This window comes from Pseudophryne corroboree, chromosome 4 (genome assembly GCF_028390025.1).
Source record: "Pseudophryne corroboree isolate aPseCor3 chromosome 4, aPseCor3.hap2, whole genome shotgun sequence".
Classification (NCBI taxonomy): Eukaryota; Metazoa; Chordata; class Amphibia; order Anura; family Myobatrachidae; genus Pseudophryne; species Pseudophryne corroboree.
Window position 1 is genome coordinate 609,858,603 of NC_086447.1, and position 22,526 is coordinate 609,881,128.

Sequence of the window (22,526 nt, forward strand, 5' to 3'; positions counted from 1 at the left end):
AGAACAAAAAGTGGCTGCGCTTTGTGTCAGTAGCAATGTAAGAATAAAGAGCACAACGTGTAATATATTAAATATTTATTCTCATAATAAGAACAATTAAAACATGTAAATTAGCAGCACACCTATATCTGTCCCAGGTGATGTAAAAATTCAACTATATAATAAAATGGCTTTTCAAATAGATTCTTCCTATCATATAATGCAGAGGAAACAGGAGGATTGGTAAGTGCAGTTCCAGATGGTAAATTCTATCATTCACTGGATAGATAATTAAAGCGTTTAATACCTCTCCGACAGGGGCTGGTATGAACTAGCCGAGCGTCCCCGGCTAGTCAGTCCTGCTTTGCCCGATGTTATGCACGGTGGAGAGGGAAGGTCGGGTGCCCAAGGCTAGGCGCCTGCCGCTATGGAGGAATAAGCGGCAATCTCCTGTTCCCGTTGTTGCTGGCCGGCGGTAGTAACGAGCTGCTATAATGAAGTAGAGGGCAGCGGCCTCTTGTAGCAGTTAGCCGGTCAGCTCTGGTGGAGATGAAGCTGTATGGATTGCACAAGGATTAATCACCTGGACCAGGTGTGCAGAAGGCGGAGTCCTGACGCGTTTCGTCACGATCACGTGACTTTATCAAATACCAACAAGGTCACACAGCAATGTTGAAATCGGTTCAGTGAGCTGTGTTTGTCTAAACAGACAAAAATACAGTATGTGTAGTCTGTGTGTGGACTGTGTAGAGAGGAGGTAATAGGGTTATGCTTGTGATTCTGGAATTTGATAAGCTTGTCTGAAATGGTAAATTTTTAGAGAATGCTTGAAGGCTTGGATGCTAACAGAAAGTCATGTACGAGGGAGGGCATTCTATTGCGTAGGTTATTCCCAAAGACAGTCCTGCAACTGTGAATGGGAGCAAGTAAAGTGTGAATGAGAGCCGTAGATCTTGTGCTCAGTGGAGGAATCGAACTGGAAGATAAGATATTTTTAAATGAGCGGAGAGATGTATTTTGGTGTTTGGTTGACCGCTTTATGTGTAAGTACAGTATACAGTTGTGCTCATAAATGTACATACCCTAGCAGAATTTGTGATTTTCTGGCCATTTGTCAGGGAATATGAATAACTCACAAACTTTTCTTTATCTCATGGTTAGTGGTTGGGTGATGCCATTTATTGTCAAACAACTGTGTTTACTCTTTTTAAATTATAATGACAACAGAAACTACCCAAATGACCCAGATCAAAAGTTTACATACCCTGGAGATTTTGGCCTGATAACATGCACACAAGTTGACACAAACGGGTTTGAATGATCCTCACCTGTGATCTGTTTGCTTGTAATCAGTGTGTGTGTATAAAAGGTCAGTGAGTTTCTGGACTCCTGAAAGACCCTTGCATCTTTCATCCAGTGCTGCACTGACGTGTCTGGATTCTGAGTCATGGGGAAAGCAAAAGAATTGTCAAAGGATCTGCGTGAAAAGCTAATTGAACTGTATAAAACAGGAACGGGATATAAAAAGATATCCAAGCAAATGAGAATGCCAATCAGCAGTGTTCAAATTCTAATTAAGAAGTGGAAAATGAGCGATTCTGTGGAAACCAAATCACGATCAGGTAGACCAGCAAAAATTTCAGCCACAACTGGCAGGAAAATTGTTCGGGAATGCAAAGAAAAATCCACAAATAACTTCAGCTGAAATACATACAAATGACTCTCTGAAAAAAAGTGGTGTGGTTGTTTCAAGATGCACAATAAGGAGGCATTTGAAGAAAAATGGGCTGCATGGTCGAGTCGCCAGAAGAAAGCCATTACTATGCAAATGCCACAAAGCATCCCGCTTACAATACTCCAAACAGCACAGAGACAAGCCTCAAAACTTCTGGAACAAAGTCATTTGGAGTGATAAGACCAAAATTTAACTTTTTGGCCACAACCATAAACGTTACATTTGGAGAGGAGTCAACAAAACCTATGATGAAAGGTACACCATTCCTTCTGTGAAACACGGAGGTGAATCGCTGATGTTTTGGGGATGTGTGAGCTACAAAGGCACTGGAAAATTGGTCAAAATTGATGGCAAGATGAATGCAGCATGTTATCAGAAAATACTGGATGAAAATTTGCACTCATCAGCCCGGAAGCTGCGCATGGGACGTACTTGGACGTTCCAACATGACAATGATCCAAAACACAAGGCCAAGTCGACCTGTCATTGGCTACAGCAGAATAAAGTGAAGGTTCTGGAGTGGCCATCTCAGTCTCCTGACCTCAATATCATTGAGCCACTCTGGGGAGATCTCAAACGTGCAGTTCATGCAAGACAGCCCAAGAATTTACAGGAACTGGAGGCTTTTTGCCAAGAAGAATGGGCAGCTTTACCATCTGAGAAAATAAAGAGCCTCATCCACAACTACCACAAAACACTTCAAGCTATCATTGATGTTAAAGGGGGCAATACACAGTATTAAGAACTGAGGTATGTAAACTTTTGATCAGGGTCATTTGGGTAGTTTCTGTTGTCATTATGATTTGAAAAGAGTAAACACAGTTGTTTGACAATAAATGGCATCACCCAACCACTAACCATGAGTGAAATAAAAGTTTGTGAGTTATCATTCATATTCTCTCACAAATGGCCAGAAAATCACAAATTCTGCTAGGGTATGTAAACTTATGAGCACAACTGTAAGTATTTTTTATTGAATTCAGTATGATATAGGCAACAAATGTAAATTTTAACAGAGCCAAGCCGTAGAAGAACGTTTTGGGAGGAAGATCAGTTTAGCTACTGCACTCAAAATAGATTGTAGGAGTGAAAGCCTGATTAAGGGAAGCACTATATGGAGATGTATCCAATATTCAATTCATAGCTTGGTTGCTTTCAGTGGTATTCATTTAAGTGAATGAAATATGTTATTTCTAACCGTATAATTATCAGTTTTAGCCAGTGTAGTGCTAAAGGCCATTTCCTTTCATTATGGAAAAACTAAAAATGGTATTCTAATTGCATGTAATATCAAGGTGTATTCTATAGGGAAAATTTTGTTTGTAAAGGTGTATGCCCAAATTACTATTCTGTAATCAACACCAGGTAATGGACTGAGTCGGGAGACATTTGCTTTGTTTTAAAGGGGATGCATCTGTACTCTAACATGCAGGGGGGCCTGTGTATCTGGCACTGTCTCCTAGCTGTCCAGAAGAGTTGTTGAACTTCTTTGAAGTAGGGCAAGAGCAGTTGTTTAAGAACAGCATTTGGTGTGTCCTTTCTAATTAAGTCAATAAAACCTGAACAGTACTGTATATTGGTAGGTCACAGTTATTACACTTCAAACAGACTGAAGCAAGTAATTAAAGGCCCCTGGGGGTCTGGCAGGGAAACCCCTAAGATACCACAGGGCAAACCATTAATTCTAATTTTGGAAGGGTTAAAATCACCATGGGTGGTGGTGTATGTCGTGTAGTTTTTGCTGATATAAATCTGTCTGGCTAGGTGAATCAGTGCGCACTCTTTGTGGACATCCATGCACTGTAGGCTCTCCATACCTCCTATATCTGTAAAGCAACCACATCAGGTCTTGTAAGTTCTGAAATTTCTGAAACTTTATCTTTTTATTTTCTGAAATTGTAAACTGTGTATTTTTAAATGTAATCAAATATACTTTGTAATCTGTTTTGTTACTGTAGCTCTGTAGTATTCTTATTCTTTAAAAACTTAATTTCTTGTTTTTTCCTCTTGAGTTCTTTACCTACGACCTTGTAAGGCCCATGCTACTGATTTTTATGGTTATACTGTGAGTGGAAATGAAAGCACCACTGTGGGAAGCGCTATTTCCCCAAATGCCTTTGGTGGTGGCAATTACTGTGTAAGAAGTAACCCATAAGTCACTGGTGGCGATTACCAGATTGACTTATCTGAAGAATCGGCCTGCCAATCGTGACAGCCAGTGAGATTTATGATTTTATTATGTAAAACAGTTTAGCTTGCAAAAGATGAAAATCATGTCATTTTTTTGTATGCCACAGAAAGTAATTAATCTAAAAAAAGGACTAAGAGTAACCCTACATTTTATATATGGAGGCTAGGATAATCATCAATTATATGTAGTTGTAAAATAAGGTATTTCAGTTTTGTTTTTGATCCTAGTTGTAAAGAGTTATGCACTTGAGTAACTGATTAATTCAATATTGTTTTGGATTGTCTGTTCACCTTGTGGTTTCTGTGGTCTATAATTTTTATGAAATGAAACATTGAATACTGCTACTAATACATCTGTGACTAAGTGCTGAAGGTAATTGAAATCAATTGCATTTTGTTCTTTATTTTATCTTTTCTCTATTACTGATTCAACTATCAATTTTGTTGCTTAACTTTAGAGTTCAGGAGACAACATTTGGGCTGGAAGGAGATGTCCTTAGTGGATCATCACTTCAATCAAACAAGGTATTTTGTTTTGTTTTTATTGTATTATCTTAAAAGTAACATTGTTGTAATTACTCATTTTTTGCTACCGTTGGCATGTATGTAGAATTGTGATATCCTACCACCTTAAGTAGGTTTGTCTGCTGTGATGTCTTCAAATAAATAATTAGCAACTTTCTAGAAGCCATTGTGGCTCACCAGTTCCTTACAGAATATTTAATATAAAATGTGATAAAGATAACCCCAGGACAGGGCACCCCTCGCTGATCCAAGCTCAAGCACACACTCAATCGGTCAGTATCAGGTTCATTCATGGCTGCAGCCAGTTATCAGTTAAATAAAGTGAAGTAGGAAATAGCAGAAACAGAAGCAGATGCAGAAGCAGATTTTATTTCCTGGAAACAGCATATTATAAAGGATACAAATTAACATATGGTGTCGTCGATTCCTGACACGAAGCTTAATCCTATTGGCTAATAAAACTCTTATCTTATACGTAATATATTTGCCAATGCCTATATTTTTTATACTGTATGTGCTTTTAAATGGGTTAGTTAGGGGAATTTTGCTAAATGTGAGACATGCTATGTCTAGTTACGTTTTCACACCTCCCTTACCGCAAACTACTGGACACCTGTGAAGCATATATGTCTAGCTGCTGACATTTATATTTTACTCAGAAAAGTAATAAAAATAGATCATAAGAAGGTTTCAATATGGTTCACTCAAAGTGCAACGCCTTGCAGTTCTTTCCTATATCAACTCTGATCTGATAAACAATTATAAACAGCTTAGCAATATGGAGTCTATGAACAAAGATGGTTTCCATCTTTATCAATTTCCCCTCTTTGTTTACAATTTTTACCTCTATTCTACCCTTCCTTTACCTGGCCATTGATTCTTTAGGGACACCTACTTTCACATCAAGTGTGCCTTAAGGGCACTCGAGACATGGGCTAATCCATTCAACACCCCTATACTTATGCAGAATCAATGTTCCCTATTCTCTTATCCCTAACTTTTAAATTATTATAAGAGTTCATAAATCAGAGGTATCTTCTGAAGATAGAATCATCATAATGTTCATAGTCCTTGAAAGTCTTTTTGACTTAATATTGCGACAGTAAAGTTCATTAGATTACGTCATCATAACAGTAGGGACAGCTGGAAGCTTCTGTGTATCTGGTATGGCAGGTTTCACAGTAGAAGAATGTGGAATTGTATATTATAGTTCCTCCAATAAGTTTCATATAAATTGGTTGCGGTTTAGCAGTTTCAGCAATGCCTTAGGTAGAAAAACATTTTAGTGTCAGTATCCACATAATAAGCCTTAACATATGCAATTAATAGCAAAACAAGTTCCTTAGCAACAATAGATAATATTTCTGAAAAGCAATTGGTTGTATAGTGTTTATAAAACCAAGAAAAGAAAGAATCTGGAAATACACTGGTATAATTATGATTAGTAGCGAACTGATTTTTCAACTGTATTACTTTATTTATTTTTTCATCAATAATATCTTCTGGGCTTGTATAATTTATTAAATAAGTACAACATTTTACTTCATAGATGGTCTGCAAAGTGACATACTAGCCTGCAGATACAGTAAACAATTGGTGACAACTGTTTATATTGGTCCTGTTTTACATTTAATGACTAGCATCATTTATGCCTATTTGTCTTTACCTGGGTAATTGTTGACATCCTATGTGTATTCCCTTTTGTTCTGTTATTTTTGGCATAGTTACTGATTATTGCACTATTACTTGACTCCTTATATAAGTAAGGTTCAATCATTACTGTTTATATAAGAATAATCATGCTAACAAGAAGAACTAAGTTACACATTATACATCCCCAGACCCTTATATGGCCTGGGGCCTATTAAATTGTATCTATATATTTTTATTATGTATCGTGATTGGATAATACTTCCTTTGTCACTTTCTTGCAATGAGATGCGTCTATTCATGAGTCTCTTCCACTCAATGTGACTGAAGTGGCGATAGTCAACAGAACTTAAAACGGTCCTTTGAATCTGGGTGCAAGAGACTTTCTCTTTCTTAGTGACCACCCAATCACCTTGCTTTAGTTCATGTGAGTCTTGGAAACAGTTGGTGTCTGGAATAGAATTAAAAACTTTGCCGTGCAATTTGGTTAGTTGCTGTTGTATATGCATTACATAATAAGTTAAGTTACCATGTTCATGTTGCAGTTGCTGTGGAAAATAGCATACTGTCCTAGCAACAATACCAAAATAAGATTTCATATGGTTTTAACCTATGCTTTTCACTTGAAGTATTTGTGAGAACAAAGCAATGAGTAAACCTTCTAGCCATGTTTTGCCTGTTTCTGTAACTTATTTTTATAGCTTTAGTTTTAAGGTAATAGATACGTTTTTCTACATGTTTACTACTTTGCCTACAGGGAGTGTAAAAGGCCTGAGTAACACCTAAATCTGACAGAATTTTGCCTAATACTTTTCCTGTGAAATGGGTACCTCTGTTGCTTTCAATAACTTAAGGTACTCCATATCTACATATTACTTCTTGCATTAACTTCTTTGCAACTGTTTTTGGCGTTTGCTGCTTTACAATGCCAAGCTTCAACCCAATTTGAGAATAGGTCTTTGCACACAAGTACATTTTTATACCCAGAACATTTAGGTAACTGGATAAAGTCTATTTGTAATCGCTGAAAGGGGTAGCAGGTTTGCGGGGTACTTTTTGCTGGTACCTTCACAACCTTTCCTGGGTTGTGTAAAGCACAAGTTACACACCCTGCAATATAAGCCTGTGTTGCCTGTGTGAAACCTGGTGCCACCCAATGCTGGTTCAGAATCCTCACCATTGCATCTCTTGATTGGTGAGTTTTTTTATGCAATATTTGTGCTAAGACTGGGGTAAGTGAGCGTGGTAAACAGATACGGTTCTCCACCATCCACCTGTCACCGTGTATTCGTCCACCTAATTTTTCCCAATCCTTTTTCTCCTTGCCTAAGGTCTGTGCTTGTAATTTGCACAATAACTGTAAGTCTACTGACTCTGGTGTGACAGTTATCATCACCTGAGTGTCTGGCAGAGGCTGGACTGCTGCAGCTTTTGCAGCCTGATCAACTAGAGCGTTTCCTCTGACCTCTGCAGTATTCTCTTTAGTGTGCGCTTTGACCTTTATAACTGCTAATTTCTTTGGCAATTGAAAGGCAGCAAATAATGCCCTAATACAGTCTGCATATTTTATTGGTTTTCCTGAAGAGCCTATGAAATCTCTGCTCTTCCAGATAACCACATAGTCATAACCTGTATGCGGTTCCCCATCCACATAGTACCTGGAGCCATCCACAAATAAATGTAAATCTGCATTTAGTAGAGGATGTTCCTGTATGTCTGGTGTACTTGCGGCTTCAAGGGTCATTAACTCTATACAATCATGTTCTTGATCGTGTATAGAAATTTAAAAATTTGATTGGTTTTCTGTGCCTGTCATTTCATCATCACTCGCACCATTCCCCTCTTTTGAAACCAGCGGCAATAATGTAGCTGGGTTCAAAGAAGTACAACGTTTGATAGTGACATTGGATGGTGTAAGCAATGCTACTTCATATTTGGTTAGTCTAGCAGCAGATAAATGTTTAGTCTGCGCTTGGTTCAGAATTTTAGTCACTGAGTGAGGCACCTGTACAGTTAAGGGATGACCCAGAACAATATCAGCAGCTTTGTCTAACAATAATGCTGCTGCTGCTACTGACTTGACACATGTTGGTGCTGCCCGTATGACTGGGTCTAACTGTACTGAGTAATACGCTAGGGGTCGCTGTTTGTCACCATGTACCTGCGTTAATATTTTTTTTTTTTATGACCTGAAATTTCACAACAAAACAAATTGAAAGGCCTTGCATAATCAGGAAGTCCCAGTGCTGGTGCTGATATTATGTTTGTTTTTAGCTGACAAAAAGCATTTAGCTGTTCTTGTGTTATGAGTAATGCACCTTGTGCATTTTGTCCCTTTAGGGCATCATATAACACTAGTAGTTTTTGTGATGCGCCTACAATTCACTCTTTGCAATAAGTGATCAGTCCTAAAAGGATATAAGTTGTTTACATGTTTGAGGAGGTTTAACTTCTGAAATAATTTTCCTCCTTTTTGTAGTGATATGCTTACTATAAGCAGAAATGCAGTGTACCAGAAATTGTACTTTGTCTGGTGCATATTGTAACTTATTTCTATGTACCCTACATTTCTTTTTTTAATATATGAATAGCAATAAGTCTTGACATTTGGGTTTTATTTAAAAATACCTTACACTTGTTGTTCTTTTGATGGCATCATATAAAACTTAGTTTTCTGTGATGCCCTTGGAATGTATTTTGTACAATAGATGATTAATTTTAGAAATGACTTAAGCTGTTGTAAGGTGCGTCATAGAGATATTTCTAAAATAAACCTCCCTCCTTTACTGTTATATGCCAAGCATTAACAGTGATGCAATGTTAATGTATGTTCACCTAACATATTTCAGAGGTATTTATTTATACATTATTACAGTTTACAGTTACAATTTTGATTTTATACCATGTAAATGTAATTGTATCATGAGGGCAGACTTCTATCTTAGGGGTATGGACTATGACTACAGTTCTGCCCACTTCTCATACCTAGTTTACCTCATCACTTGGCCCCACCCCTTGTAATAGTTACCCAAACACTTCCTGATTCTCTGGCATTTCATTACACACTGTAACTGGAACAGTATTGAACTGTACATTAAAGAAAATATTTTTTTTACATCTGTAACATGTTTCTAATTATCTACCTATGAACTGTTACGGTTTTAGACACAGAAATATTAATTTTACTGTGGAGATCTGTTTAATGCAAATACATGTCATATTTTTAGTCTTATGACAGCCCTTTGCTATTGGCTGGGGCAATATTTATTTGGCCACAACACATTTTATTATACTTATCCAAAACTTTATACAGGTTGAGTCTCCCTTATCCAAAATGCTTGGGACCAGAGGTATTTTGGATATCGGATTTTTCCGTATTTTGGAATAATTGCATACCATAATGAGATATCATGGCGATGGGACCTAAGTCTAAGCACAGAATGCATTTATGTTTCATATACACCTTATACACACAGCCTGAAGGTCATTTTAGCCATTATTTTTAATAACTTTGTGCATTAAACAAAGTGTGTGTACATTCACACAATTCATTTATGTTTCATATACACCTTATACACATAGCCTGAAGGTAATTTAATCCAATATTTTTAATAACTCTGTGTATTAAACAAAGTTTGTGTACATTGAGCCATCAGAAAACAAAGTTTCACTATCTCACTCTCACTCAAAAAATTCCGTATTTCGGAATATTCCGTATTTCGGAATATATGGATATGGGATACTCAACCTGTATTAAGAGAATACTATTTTACACACACAAATAAAACACTGAGAGTGAGCCAGCACTCTCCCAACTCCGAACAGGGGTTAACTGGAGTTTAATGATAAACCATTAGAACTTACATAATACATTATATTACACACTTCCATTGAAGTCTATAAGTCATTTGTAGCCACTGATTCAATACATATTTACCAATCTAATTTTGCTATTCTGTGGCACAAAATGACAGAAAAGTGCAAATACACTGATTACAATTTATGAATAATCTCTTTACACAAATTGATAAGCATGCAGTTTCAGAGACAAAAGCAGCCTGAAACTGAGACTTTTGGACCCCAGTTTTACCTAATGACGGACCAGACCAGCCCACATGGGAAGGCAAAAAGAAGTAAATAATAGATTACTTCACCAGCTGGTTTTATGTTTGCATTTCCATGCCACCTGAGTCCAATTGTCCATCACTAAGCAGGATCCAGAAAACTTATAACCCTTTTTGGATTCTATTTTTAGGTTTAAATTATTTTTACTTTTTTTACATGTCTAATGAACTCCATAAATTGTTGTTTAACATCAGGGAGTTCTGTAACTGTTATGTTAACAGTTCTGAATTTTTTACATCATTCAATGGTTCAGCGCAACTCTTGGCGCACTGGATTAGGTCCGTCAGCAGCTACACCAGGTGTGACAGCATCTTATGTGCACACCGGATATAGTCCGCAGGGACCCAATCCTTAAGTAAATTATACACTGGAGGTGCAGATGCCAAACTTGAGACCATACATACATTTTTCTTAGGAGACATTTTTGGTCTCTTGACATTACATGCTGTACAATTTTTAGTCTACCAATGTATGAGTCTGGGGCATGCACATCTTCAGGTATAATTATTAGGTCTTTTATTTTATTTTTTAACACTGGCAACCATTAACTGATTAACTTTTTAGATTTAACAGATTTTTTAACATTTGGTTCTTTACAGGGTTTACATTTATAACACCAGGGTGTCTGACAAACTGGGCATATTGTGTCATCTAGTGGGTTTACAATGTCCACAATTTGGACATGCCCAGTAAGGATACCCTTTGGTTTTCTTGGGACCTCTATGTATCATTGTTTCCTGTCAAGATATGTCTGCATCTTTAAAATCATCCATATTAATTAGAGCCATTTGTTCTTGAGTTTGTCCTAACTCTTCTAACTTTTTCTTATACTGAAGTAATTTACCTGTTTTAATCCACAAATCAAGACTCTGTTCCAGATTATTATCCTTCACATATCTCCCATAGGTTACTATAATTTGTTTCAACCTATCCGGGTCTAGTGCCATTACTAGTCACTTTTGCCCATTGAAACAATCGTCTCATACCCTTCAAGCATTGCTCACCATGTACATTCTTCATAATGTCCATGGCACTCCGAGGTGCTTCATCCGAAGGATAAGTATTTGTATTTCCCAATACTTATGGCCAGTAAGTATTCAATAAAATCCGGAAAATATCAGTAACCTGGATCTAACGGATCCTCAGAGATATAACTGTGAGGAAAATTGCCGAGAACAGAGGTGATCTGTAACCAATTTTTCCCAAACCCCTTCTTCTGCGGTATACACTATGGCTTTTAAAATAAATGAATATCCTTTTCCTAACTTATGTATGATAACTATGCAGACACAATCCTGACAGGAAATTTTACTTGCATTCACTGCTCGCACTAGTCTGTGGTTACAGCTCACGGAAGAGAGAGAATTTTTTTTTTTTAAACTGCTTCCGTTCCTGTTTTTTTTTTTTTCTTAAACTCTGTACGCTATAATTTTTAAAGCGACAGGACGTACTGTATAATACAACCAAACTATGCAAGTCAGATGCAATAATATTCTACTGTGAGTACAATTTAGACTTTTATGTTATGAACAATATATTGTTCTGAACCTTCCAATTCAGACAGTATATCTGACCAATCCTTTCCAATATTTCTTACTTTAAGAATAAAATTACAACCTATTGGTACAAAAATGTTAAACCCCTCTTCCCACGGTTCAGAGAATAAGGGTGTTTCTCCTGGATTACAAATATAATGTAAATAACATTTCTGATCGTGGTGTGCCTTTACTAAGAGTACTACACACTTACAAAGGGGACATGTCTGTTTCATAACTCTGACTTATTTTTTTTAAAGTCTTTCTATAATATCCTACACATATAGACTGCAGTAACACAAACTTAACATAAGTTCTAATTCTCAATATAAGACAAAACAAGACAGTGGTCGCAGCAACGTTTAGTAAACCATCAGTTGGTTATATGCAGACACACTCTAAATATTCAGAATTCATTTACTTCCACATTCATACATTCTTACGCCTTTATAACACATATAAGCACATATAAGAGAATAGAAGGAAAATGAAAAAAATGTACCTGATTAGTGAGTGATCGTTGTGCACAATTCCCGATCCCTGTCTGACAACTGAATAGATGGATAGTTAAAGGAATGATAGTCTGGAGATAAAATATCTCTACGTCCCATGCGCATGGTTTTTGTGAGTCTCAGTCCAGCAACCATCCACCCAGCCGTTCGTTGCTCAACAGGTGATGAGGATCTCGCTGGAAACCTCCATATTGATAAAGGTAACCCCAGGACAGGGCACCCCTCGCTGATCCAAGCTCAAGCACACACTCAATCGGTCAGTATCAGGTTCATTCATGGCTGCAGCTACTAAATAAAGTGAAGTAGGAAATAGCAGAAACAGATGCAGAAGCAGATTTTATTTCCTGGAAACAGCATATTATAAAGGATACAAATTAACATATGGTGTCGTCGATTCCTGACACGAAGCTTAATCCTATTGGCTAATAAAACTCTTATCTTATACGTAATATATTGCCAACGCCTATATTTTTTATACTGTATGTGCTTTTAAATGGGTTAGTTAGGGGAATTTTGCTAAATGTGAGACATGCTATGTCTAGTTACGTTTTCACACCTCCCTTACCGCAAACTACTGGACACCTGTGAAGCATATATGTCTAGCTGCTGACATTTATATTTTACTCAGAAAAGTAATAAAAATAGATCATAAGAAGGTTTCAATATGGTTCACTCAAAGTACAACGCCTTGCAGTTCTTTCCTATATCAACTCTGATCTGATAAACAATTATAAACAGCTTAGCAATATGGAGTCTATGAACAAAGATGGTTTCCATCTTTATCAAATGCAAGACTAAAGCTGTATTGTCGGCTATAATACAATACATGGGAATAGTCACAATTCATTTTGTGGTCCCCAGAATAGTCTGTCAGAACGATGGCATAGATATCCTGGAGTTTTCAGATGGTATATGCAATAAAGAAAACAAATACATAAAATGTAAATCTTCATTTGGCCCTAAATATTAGCAAGGATTTCACTCGTGTATGTAATAAATGTACTCATAAAGGTTTCTTTAGCGGATTTAATAACCCGAATGAGGTGTATTTTAGTACAGGCCTTTAAAAAATTTTCCCAAGCAGGGGTTACAGCCTCTCCAAGGGTACCTTTATTGTGTTTGTTTACTGTTTGTGGAGTGGTGTTCCCTTCAGTGAATCCAGCTGCTCATATTGTATATATATTATTGTATCTCATATTGCATATGGTAAAATTTGTTTATTAATGTACAACTTACATTAATAATTGTCGTACAAAATGTACCAATACAGCCTTGTTTGCATCTTAAATCTGGCTTAAGCCAAACTGTCACATATATGGTGACAGCAGTGATATTGAGGATCTGTTGGTTGTACAATTTGGATTCTGCTGAGTAAAGGAGGAAGGAAGAATTGCATATAGCGTAAACTGAGTTGATTGGTAAATATATGTTTATAATGACAGTTGAAGCATTACAGATGTAACCTATGTATGCTTCAGACAGTGGGGGGGGGGGGTTGATAGATGAACTGACTGTTGTAATCTGTTAGCAACACCCATGACTAGGGATCAGCAGAGGAAATAGAATCATGGCTGAGCTTTCATGAGGGAAGTTATTTGGATAGTCTGAAAACAAGTCTAAAGTAAAACTAGAGCTTGTGTTTTTTCAGGTAGTTCTGGCAAATCAGTTGAAGATTTTACTGTCCTTAATACATGTTGGGCGGGTTGTAATGAAGTCCGAGTTCAGTGGCCATGTGGTATGCCTTGTACATGATTGCCCCTTTAAAAAAATGTCTGCTTTCGGCCGGCATTTTCAGCAAAATTTAGCTGATAGGCCCAGGGAGGAAACATCAGATAGACAGGGCGCTTCGTCATCTATGCCTACTTGATTTTCTGAATCAGAGGGTACTTCAGGTGATGAAGCTGAATCTTCCCATTCTGAATCCGAGTTTCCTAATTAAGAGCAGCTGAAGAAAATCATGCAGGAGACTTGGGTTACACCCAGTAAGAAATTTTAAGATTCCCAAAAAGTGGGCTTCTTTTTATCCTTTTCCTACTGTGGACTGTTTAAAAAGGGAGGTTCTTCCCAAAGTAGATGCGCATGTAGATGTACAGTTATCCCATATTGCATGTATAAAGCAGGCAGCAGCTTTTATGGAAGAAGCTTCCCTGGATATGGGTACAGTAGCTTCTCAGGCAGTAGCTTCCTCAGTAGCAGCTCGCAGAGCTATTTGGCTACGTGCATGGAAGACTGACTCAGAATCCAAGAAGGTTCTGGAATCTTTGTCTTTTGTTGGAAACATTCTGTATGATACAGAATTAGATAGTATTCTTATGTTTGAAGCAGTCTCCAAAAAGGTGAAGTTCCCTATTACATATAAGACTAAACCCAAGTTTTTCAGCTTTCAGGGTAAAGATTAAGGAAAGGCTTACAGCAAACAGAAAACAAGCACAAGCACAAATCCCTGACGCTTAGTATAATCACCTATTCTGCTCGGTTACTTATAATCCTCCAATTTATTAAGCAGCTCCTAATGGCACCACTGTAGTGCCAAGAAATTAAAACAGAAATAGGATATTGAAAATATCAAAGGAGCGCTAAGAATGGTTAAATGAATAATTTATTAAATTGCACCTATAAGGATATAACCAGTAAAAGCAACACAACAAAAAAAATATAAAAGTTGACCCATATAACATGCGATATTATAGCACACACACACTAATGTCTCTGGGTGACCTGTTATATTGCACTTTAATTAAAATTGCCTTGAATCATCCTTTGTGGTAACTTCAATGATATGAAGTCTTTAGCAGGTGCAAAACAATAATTATAAATTATGTCCAGAGTGATAGTGAATCCACAATTATGCTCGGCCCTTTAATTGTGTCCTTTGATGCAGCAAAAATGTGTGGAGGTAGAACGAAGATTTATGAATGGACATTAACAGCCACTCTAGCTGTCTCCTCCGTTTGTAGTGTATAAATATTGCTCACGGCTGGGGCAGAAGGAGGACGCTGCAGTTCTTCAATGGTGCTACAGCGCTTTGCTCCACCTGTGCCCTGTGTTTTTAGTTGAATGTCCAGAAAGCTGTATTGAGAGAGAGCATATGTGGGTCACTCCTACCGGATCCTAATGTTCCTTTGCCGCCGTTTGTATTACGCTCCTTCTCCTGATCACAGCATGCATAGGATGACAGGTGCGCTGGCTTGGCTTGTCAGAAGAACGATCCCGGTGCAAACTTTGTCCGCTGGGTTAAATGTAGTGCTTCTAACGCATTTCTCCGCACAAATGCAGCGGCGGTTGCGTCAGAGGATCTGCCTCCTGCTGCACTAGGCAGTTACTTAAACCCATAGGAACCAATCAAAAGTGAAACAGGTAATATTCACATCTGTAACGTTATTAGCACAACACCTGCAAATGTCAGCATTATAAGCAGCGTATGTGTCAACCTTTAAAGTTACAATTAAAATACAAACACAGTCTATCTTAAAACCTAGCAGAATGGTGCTACATTACATAAATAAACTTCCAATATCTCTAAATAAATACACCCTAAGTATCAATCACAATACATAAAAAAATAATTTCTATGGTATAGACAAGCAGACAACATTAAGACCTGGATACACAGAGAGATAGGCAGTGCCAATAGCCTAGTGGTGAAGGATGCCAGCCATCATAGGCAGGGATCCGGGTTCGAGTCACATGTCTCAAGGTTATTTATTTATTTTATTGATTTTTTATTTTTATTCTTAATCATGTCAAATTTTGACCTTTGTTTATAAATGTATGGCTCTTATCTCAAGAGTAATTATATTGGTATTATTATTATACTTCCACTCGCTTCATACATTGCCGTTCTGAATTTCGACCAGAAAAAATAGAATCTAATAATATAATGGCCTATTGAATTGCTCAAAACCCAACTAGAGTACCATAATATTGTCCCTTAAACTAACATAGATATAGTATCCCAAAATAGGTGCGATAATAGCACCCGAAAGAGGACATTATAAAGATTTAGTAATTCAAAAACCCTAATAAAAAAGACACCAAATACACATGAGGAAGACACCTGGTTGCAGCTTTATCTGCTACTAAACAACTGGAATAGAAGTCTCATCTGACATTATTAAGTTCAATATTTTCATTGAGGCCATCTGGAATTAACGTTCTCAAAGTGAAGATCCAGAATGTGTCTCTGGTACAGAGTTTACTAAATCTATCACCGCTTCTTGGTGTAGGTGCAATAGATTCAGTGCCCTGTATTTTTAAACCACTCGTATTACCCTCATATTCCTGCAACAGACACTATGATTCATGTTCTTTTTGAGTATGTTTCTTCTATGATCAAGAAATCTGATATTGAGGCTCCTTGTGGTACCCACACACTGCTTACCACACTCACAACTGAGTAGGTATATTAAAAAAGTTTTTTGGCAATTAATAAAAGTATCACTGACCTGGTTTGAGGAGGTTGTGGACTCGGGGTTTCTTCCGATAACCCGGAAGTGGAACCGCAACTAGGCCGTAGCAGAGATGGCCGGATGTAAGTCTTCCTCATGCAGGATCTGATCGGCGGACAGGAGGCACGTGCGGATGCTGAAGGTCTCCTGAAAGAGAGAACTTGACAGGTGCTGGTAAATCACGAAGGTGCTGGGAGGCACGGAGGTACGAAGGTGCTTGGAGGCACGGAGGTGCTGGAGGCACGGAGGTGCTTGGGGGCACGGAGGTGCTTGGGGGCACGGAGGTGCTTGGGGGCACGGAGGTGCTTGGGGGCACGGAGGTGCTTGGGGGCACGGAGGTGCTTGGAGGCACGGAGGTGCTGGAGGCACGGAGGAGCTTGGAGGCACGGATGTGCTTGGAGGCACGGATGTGCTTGGAGGCACGGAAGTGCTGGAGGCACGGAGGTGCTTGGAGGCACGGAGGTGCTGGAGGCACGGAAGTGCTTGGAGGCACGGAGGTGCTTGGAGGCACGGAGGTGCTTGGAGGCACGGAGGTGCTTGGAGGCACGGAAGTGCTTGGAGGCACGGATGTGCTGGAGGCACGGAGCACTGGAGATCACAGGTACAGTTTGAACGATGATACTCAGGCGCCGGAGCACTGCCCGGCGTCTGAATTTAAACTTCCCGCCAGGGCCTGATTGGAGGATGGGCCGATGACGTCACCCGCAGCTCCCGAGGACGTCGGGCGTGGAGGCCTGCTAGACGGAGCGCCGGACGCCGGGGACCCGCCAGCGAGGACGGCCGCACGGAGACCCAGCGCGCCCGGAGAGGTAAGTATGAAGACCGCGGCGCCGTGACAGGACCCCCTCCTCTAGGAGTGGCCCCTGGACACTTTCCCGGCTTCGTAGGATATCTAGCATGGAAGATCCGGACTAGTCGAGGAGCCGAGACCTCAGAAGCCTTTATCCAACTTCTCTCCTCAGGACCATATCCTTTCCATTCCACCAGATATTGCAGATTCTTGTGAAGGTAACGCGAGTCTAGAATATTTTTGATCTCGAAGTCTGTTCCTTCTTCAGTCTCCACTGAGGTGGGGCTAGAGGTCTTTGAATGGAAACGATTAAGGACGAGAGGACGAAGAAGAGAAACATGGAAGGCTTTCGGTATACGTAGGTGTGAAGGTAAACCCAGCTTGCAGACCACAGGATTCATGACTTGTAGCACAGGGTAAGGACCGATGAATCTTGGAGCAAACTTCATGGTGGGCACCTTCAACCGGAGATTACGTGTGGACAGCCATACCCTGTCGCCAACCTTGTATTGTGGAGCGGCTCGCCGTTTCTTATCCGCAAAGAACTTGTACCGGACTGAAACCTTCTTAAGATTAGCATGAACCTTACTCCAAATTTGTCTGAAGTGTAGTAGAGTGGACGTTACGGCTGGAACCTCTTCCATCGGAAGGCTTAGTAATTCTGGAACACTTGGATGGAACCCATAGTTGATGAAAAATGGAGATTCACCAGTGGAAGAATGAAACAAATGATTATGGGCAAACTCTGCCCAAGGTAACAACTCCACCCAGTTGTCCTGTGAAGGGGAGAGATAAAGACGGAGGAAAGTCTCTAGATCTTGATTGACTCGTTCCGTTTGTCCATTCGTTTGGGGATGATAAGCGGAGGAAAACTTAAGTTTAATCTGTAGAGTCGAACAGAGGGCTTTCCAAAACCTTGCGGTGAACTGTACCCCACGATCAGAGACTATTTCCTGATGCAACCCATGCAACCGAAAATGTTCTTGGATGAACAGTAGAGCTAGTTTCGGGGCTGTTGGTAGACCAGTCAAAGGAACGAAGTGTGCCATCTTCGAAAAACGGTCGACGATTACCCAAACGGTGTTGCAACCCTTGGAATGGGGCAAGTCCGTGATGAAGTCCATGGAAATATGAGTCCAGGGTTTCATAGGAATGGACAGAGGACGAAGCAACCCAGCAGGAGGTAAACGGGGAGATTTATGCTGTGTACACTGGGGACAGGAATTAACGTAATCCTGTACATCCTTCCTCATGGAGTCCCACCAGTAAGATCTTTGCAGAAACTTGTACATCTTCTGGGCGCCGGGATGACCGGAGAATTTGGAGATATGGGCCCACTGAAGTATCCTCGACCGGAATTTGACCGGTACGGACATTCTTCCAGGAAGAGGACCTGGAGTAGTCGAGGCAGCAGAGACAGAAATTGGATTTAAAATTAAACTCCGTTCAAAGGAATCCTCATCATCTGTGGGAGTTTGTGAACGGGACAGTGCATCCGCTTTGGTATTGAAAGTCCCGGCTCGGTATTTGATAATGAAAAAAAATCGAGTGAAGAAGAGTGCCCATCTAGCTTGGCGAGGATTCAAACACTGTGCGGTTTTGATATACAACAAATTTTTGTGATCAGTGTAAATGGTAGTCACATGTTTGGCCCCCTCTAAGAGATATCTCCACTCTTCCAAGGCAGATTTAATCGCCAAGAGTTCCTGGTCTCCAATAGTGTAATTCCGTTCAGCTGGAGAGAATTTACGAGAGTGAAAGCCGCACGGATGTAATTTCTTATCTGAGGCATACTGAGAGAGAACGGCCCCAACTCCGACCGAGGATGCGTCGACTTCTAGGAAGAAAGGTTCCTCGAAATTTGGTTGTTGGAGTACTGGAGCGGACATAAAAGCTGATTTCAAGTGGGAAAAGGCCTCTATGGCTTCGGGAGACCACAACCCCGGGTTGGAACCCTTTCTCGTTAGGGCGGTAATCGGTGCAACAATGGTGGAGAAACCTCTAATGAACTTTCTATAATAGTTCGCAAAACCCAGGAACCTTTGTATTGCTTTCAAGGAGAGTGGCTGTGCCCAGTCCCGAATGGCAGAGAGTTTCTCCGGATCCATGCGAAGCTCCTTCCCCGAGATAATATAACCGAGGAACGGTATTGATGTTACTTCAAAAGTACACTTGGACATCTTGGCATAGAGATGATTCTCACGTAGACGGCGGAGTACCTCTTTGACTAGTAATCTGTGTTCAGCAAAGTCTTTTGAAAAAATCAGGATGTCATCCAAATACACCACGACACTTAAGTATAACATGTCTCGGAATATTTCGTTGACGAATCCCTGGAAGACAGCAGGAGCATTGCTAAGACCGAACGGCATCACCAGGTACTCATAATGCCCATCCCGGGTATTGAAGGCGGTCTTCCATTCATCTCCCTCTCTGATGCGTATAAGGTTATAGGCCCCCCTCAAATCGAGCTTGGAAAAAACATGGGCACCACGAACTCTATCAAATAACTCTGTGATTAGAGGCAAGGGGTATTTATTTTTGATGGTAATATCATTTAAGCCGCGGTAGTCGATACATGGTCTTAACCCTCCGTCCTTTTTTTTCACGAAGAAAAAGCCCGCTCCAGCCGGGGAAGTAGAGGGGCGGATGAATCCCTTGTGAAGATTGGTTTTGATATAGTGAGACATAGCCTGTGTCTCTGGGAGAGACAGAGGATAAATGCGACCCCGAGGCGGCATTTTTCCAGGGATAAGGTCAATGGGGCAGTCCCAAGCTCTATGGGGTGGTAACTGGTCGGCTGCTTGTTCCGAAAACACATTTCTAAATTCTTGGTATGCCTCTGGAATAGGTTCCTCCTCCGCCTTAGAAGAAACACGAAGCGGACAAACAGGGGTGAGACAGTTAACGTGACAAAAAGAACCCCAAGACCGAATCTGTGCGGTCTTCCAATCGATATGGGGATTGTGACTTTTGAGCCAAGGTATTCCGAGAACCAGATCGTAATGCATTTCCGGGATCACCAGGAACTCCAAGTATTCTTGATGTAGAGCCCCGACCTGTAGTTTAACTGGAACCGTGCGTTCTGTTATGATACCCTTGGATATCCTAGTACCATTGATGGCTGTCAAGGAAATAGGCCGTTCGATGGACCGTACTTCCAAATTCAGGCTTTGAACACAGAGGGAAGAAACGAAATTCCCCGCAGCTCCAGAGTCCAACAGGGCTTCAAAAGACTTGGAAGTGGCCTTGGTGATTAACGTTACAGGAAGCAAACAGTCCGAAGTGGGAGAAGATTTGGTCGTAACCCCCAACTTAACTCCTCCGACACAAGCTAGGCCTTCTCGTTTCCCGGACGGGATTTGCAGGACTTGATGAAGTGACCCGCAGCTCCGCAGTACAGGCAGAGCTTACCCTCATGACGACGTTGCCGCTCCTCCGGGGACAATCCGGATCGGTTAATCTGCATGGGTTCGTCTGGACTTGGACCCACCGCTTGCCTTGCAGGAGGAAGCCGGAACCTAGAACGATCCGATCGACTACGTTCTCCACGTTCCTGCATCCGGAGATCTACCTTGACACAGAGGGAGATCAATTCCTCTAAAGAACCCGGAAGCTCTCGAGTGACCAACTCGTCCTTCAGGCGATCAGAAAGACCGTTCCAGAAAGCAGCTCTCAGAGCCTCATTATTCCAACGAAGTTCAGAGGCAATGGTTTGGAAATGAACCACATACTGACCCACGGATCGGGAGCCTTGACGGATGCGGAGTAAGTCAGAAGAGGCCGAGGTCATCCTGCCGGGCTCGTCAAAAATTCGTCGAAAAGACGTGATGAATTCGGAGTAATTGGAAACCAGTGAATCAGAACGTTCCCATAATGGAGACACCCAGTCCAAGGCAGATCCTTCCAGCAGAGAAATAATATATGCTACCTTGGACCGGTCTGTAGGAAAGTTGTGAGCTAGTAGCTCGAAATGTACCTCGCATTGGTTTAAGAAACCACGACAATTCTTAGGATTCCCATTGTAACGGGATGGCGTAGGCAGCTGAAGGCGCGGAGTGGCACCGGCCGATGGTTGGACATTGCTGGAGGTGGCAAGTGGTGCAGCTACCGAACTGGTGCCGGAATTACTGAGGCTAGAGACGCCTGAATCTGATCCAGACGTCCGGACAACTCCTGGAGGTACTGCATCACCTGACCTTGTGCCGCTTCCTGACTTTGTACACGGGAAGCCAGGTCCTGGATGGCACTTGAGTCCGTGTTCCGATTCCCCGGGTCCATGGGGCCTGAGTATACTATCACTGACCTGGTTTGAGGAGGTTGTGGACTCGGGGTTTCTTCCGATAACCGGGAAGTGGAACCGCAACTGGGCCGCAGCAGAGATGGCCGGATGTAAGTATTCCTCATGCAGGATCTGATCGGCGGACAGGAGGCACGTGCGGATGCTGAAGGTCTCCTGAAAGAGAGAACTTGACAGGTGCTGGTAAATCATGAAGGTGCTTGGAGGCACGGAGGTGCTTGGAGGCACGGAGGTGCTTGGAGGCACGGAGGTGCTTGGAGGCACGGAGGTGCTGGAGGCACGGAGGTGCTTGGGGGCACGGAGGTGCTGGAGGTACGGAGGTGCTTGGAGGCACGGATGTGCTGGAGGCACGGATGTGCTGGAGGCACGGAAGTGCTTGGAGGCACGGAGGTGCTGGAGGCACGGAGGTGCTGGAGGCACGGATGTGCTGGAGGCACGGAAGTGCTTGGAGGCACGGAGGTGCTAGAGGCACGGAGGTGCTGGAGGCACGGAGGTGCTGGAGGCACGGAGGTGCTTGGAGGCACGGAGGTGCTTGGAGGCACGGAGGTGCTTGGAGGCACGGAAGTGCTTGGAGGCACGGAAGTGCTTGGAGGCACGGAGGTGCTTGGAGGCACGGAGGTGCTTGGAGGCACGGAGGTGCTTGGAGGCACGGAAGTGCTTGGAGGCACGGAGGTGCTTGGAGGCACGGAAGTGCTTGGAGGCACGGAGGTGCTTGGAGGCACGGATGTGCTGGAGGC

At 41.2% G+C, this 22,526-nt stretch overlaps 1 protein-coding gene across 21 annotated transcripts in view; it reads left to right on the forward strand.

Moving 5' to 3' along the window:
* Window positions 1-22,526, forward strand: part of AFDN (afadin, adherens junction formation factor) — an 866,421-nt gene that overhangs the window by 529,465 nt on the left and 314,430 nt on the right. For all 21 annotated transcript variants that reach the window (XM_063917625.1, XM_063917611.1, XM_063917620.1 and 18 more), the window contains one exon: window positions 4,363-4,429. In XM_063917625.1, the coding sequence (XP_063773695.1) occupies window positions 4,363-4,429 (67 nt within the window). The remainder of the gene's footprint in view (window positions 1-4,362; window positions 4,430-22,526) is intronic.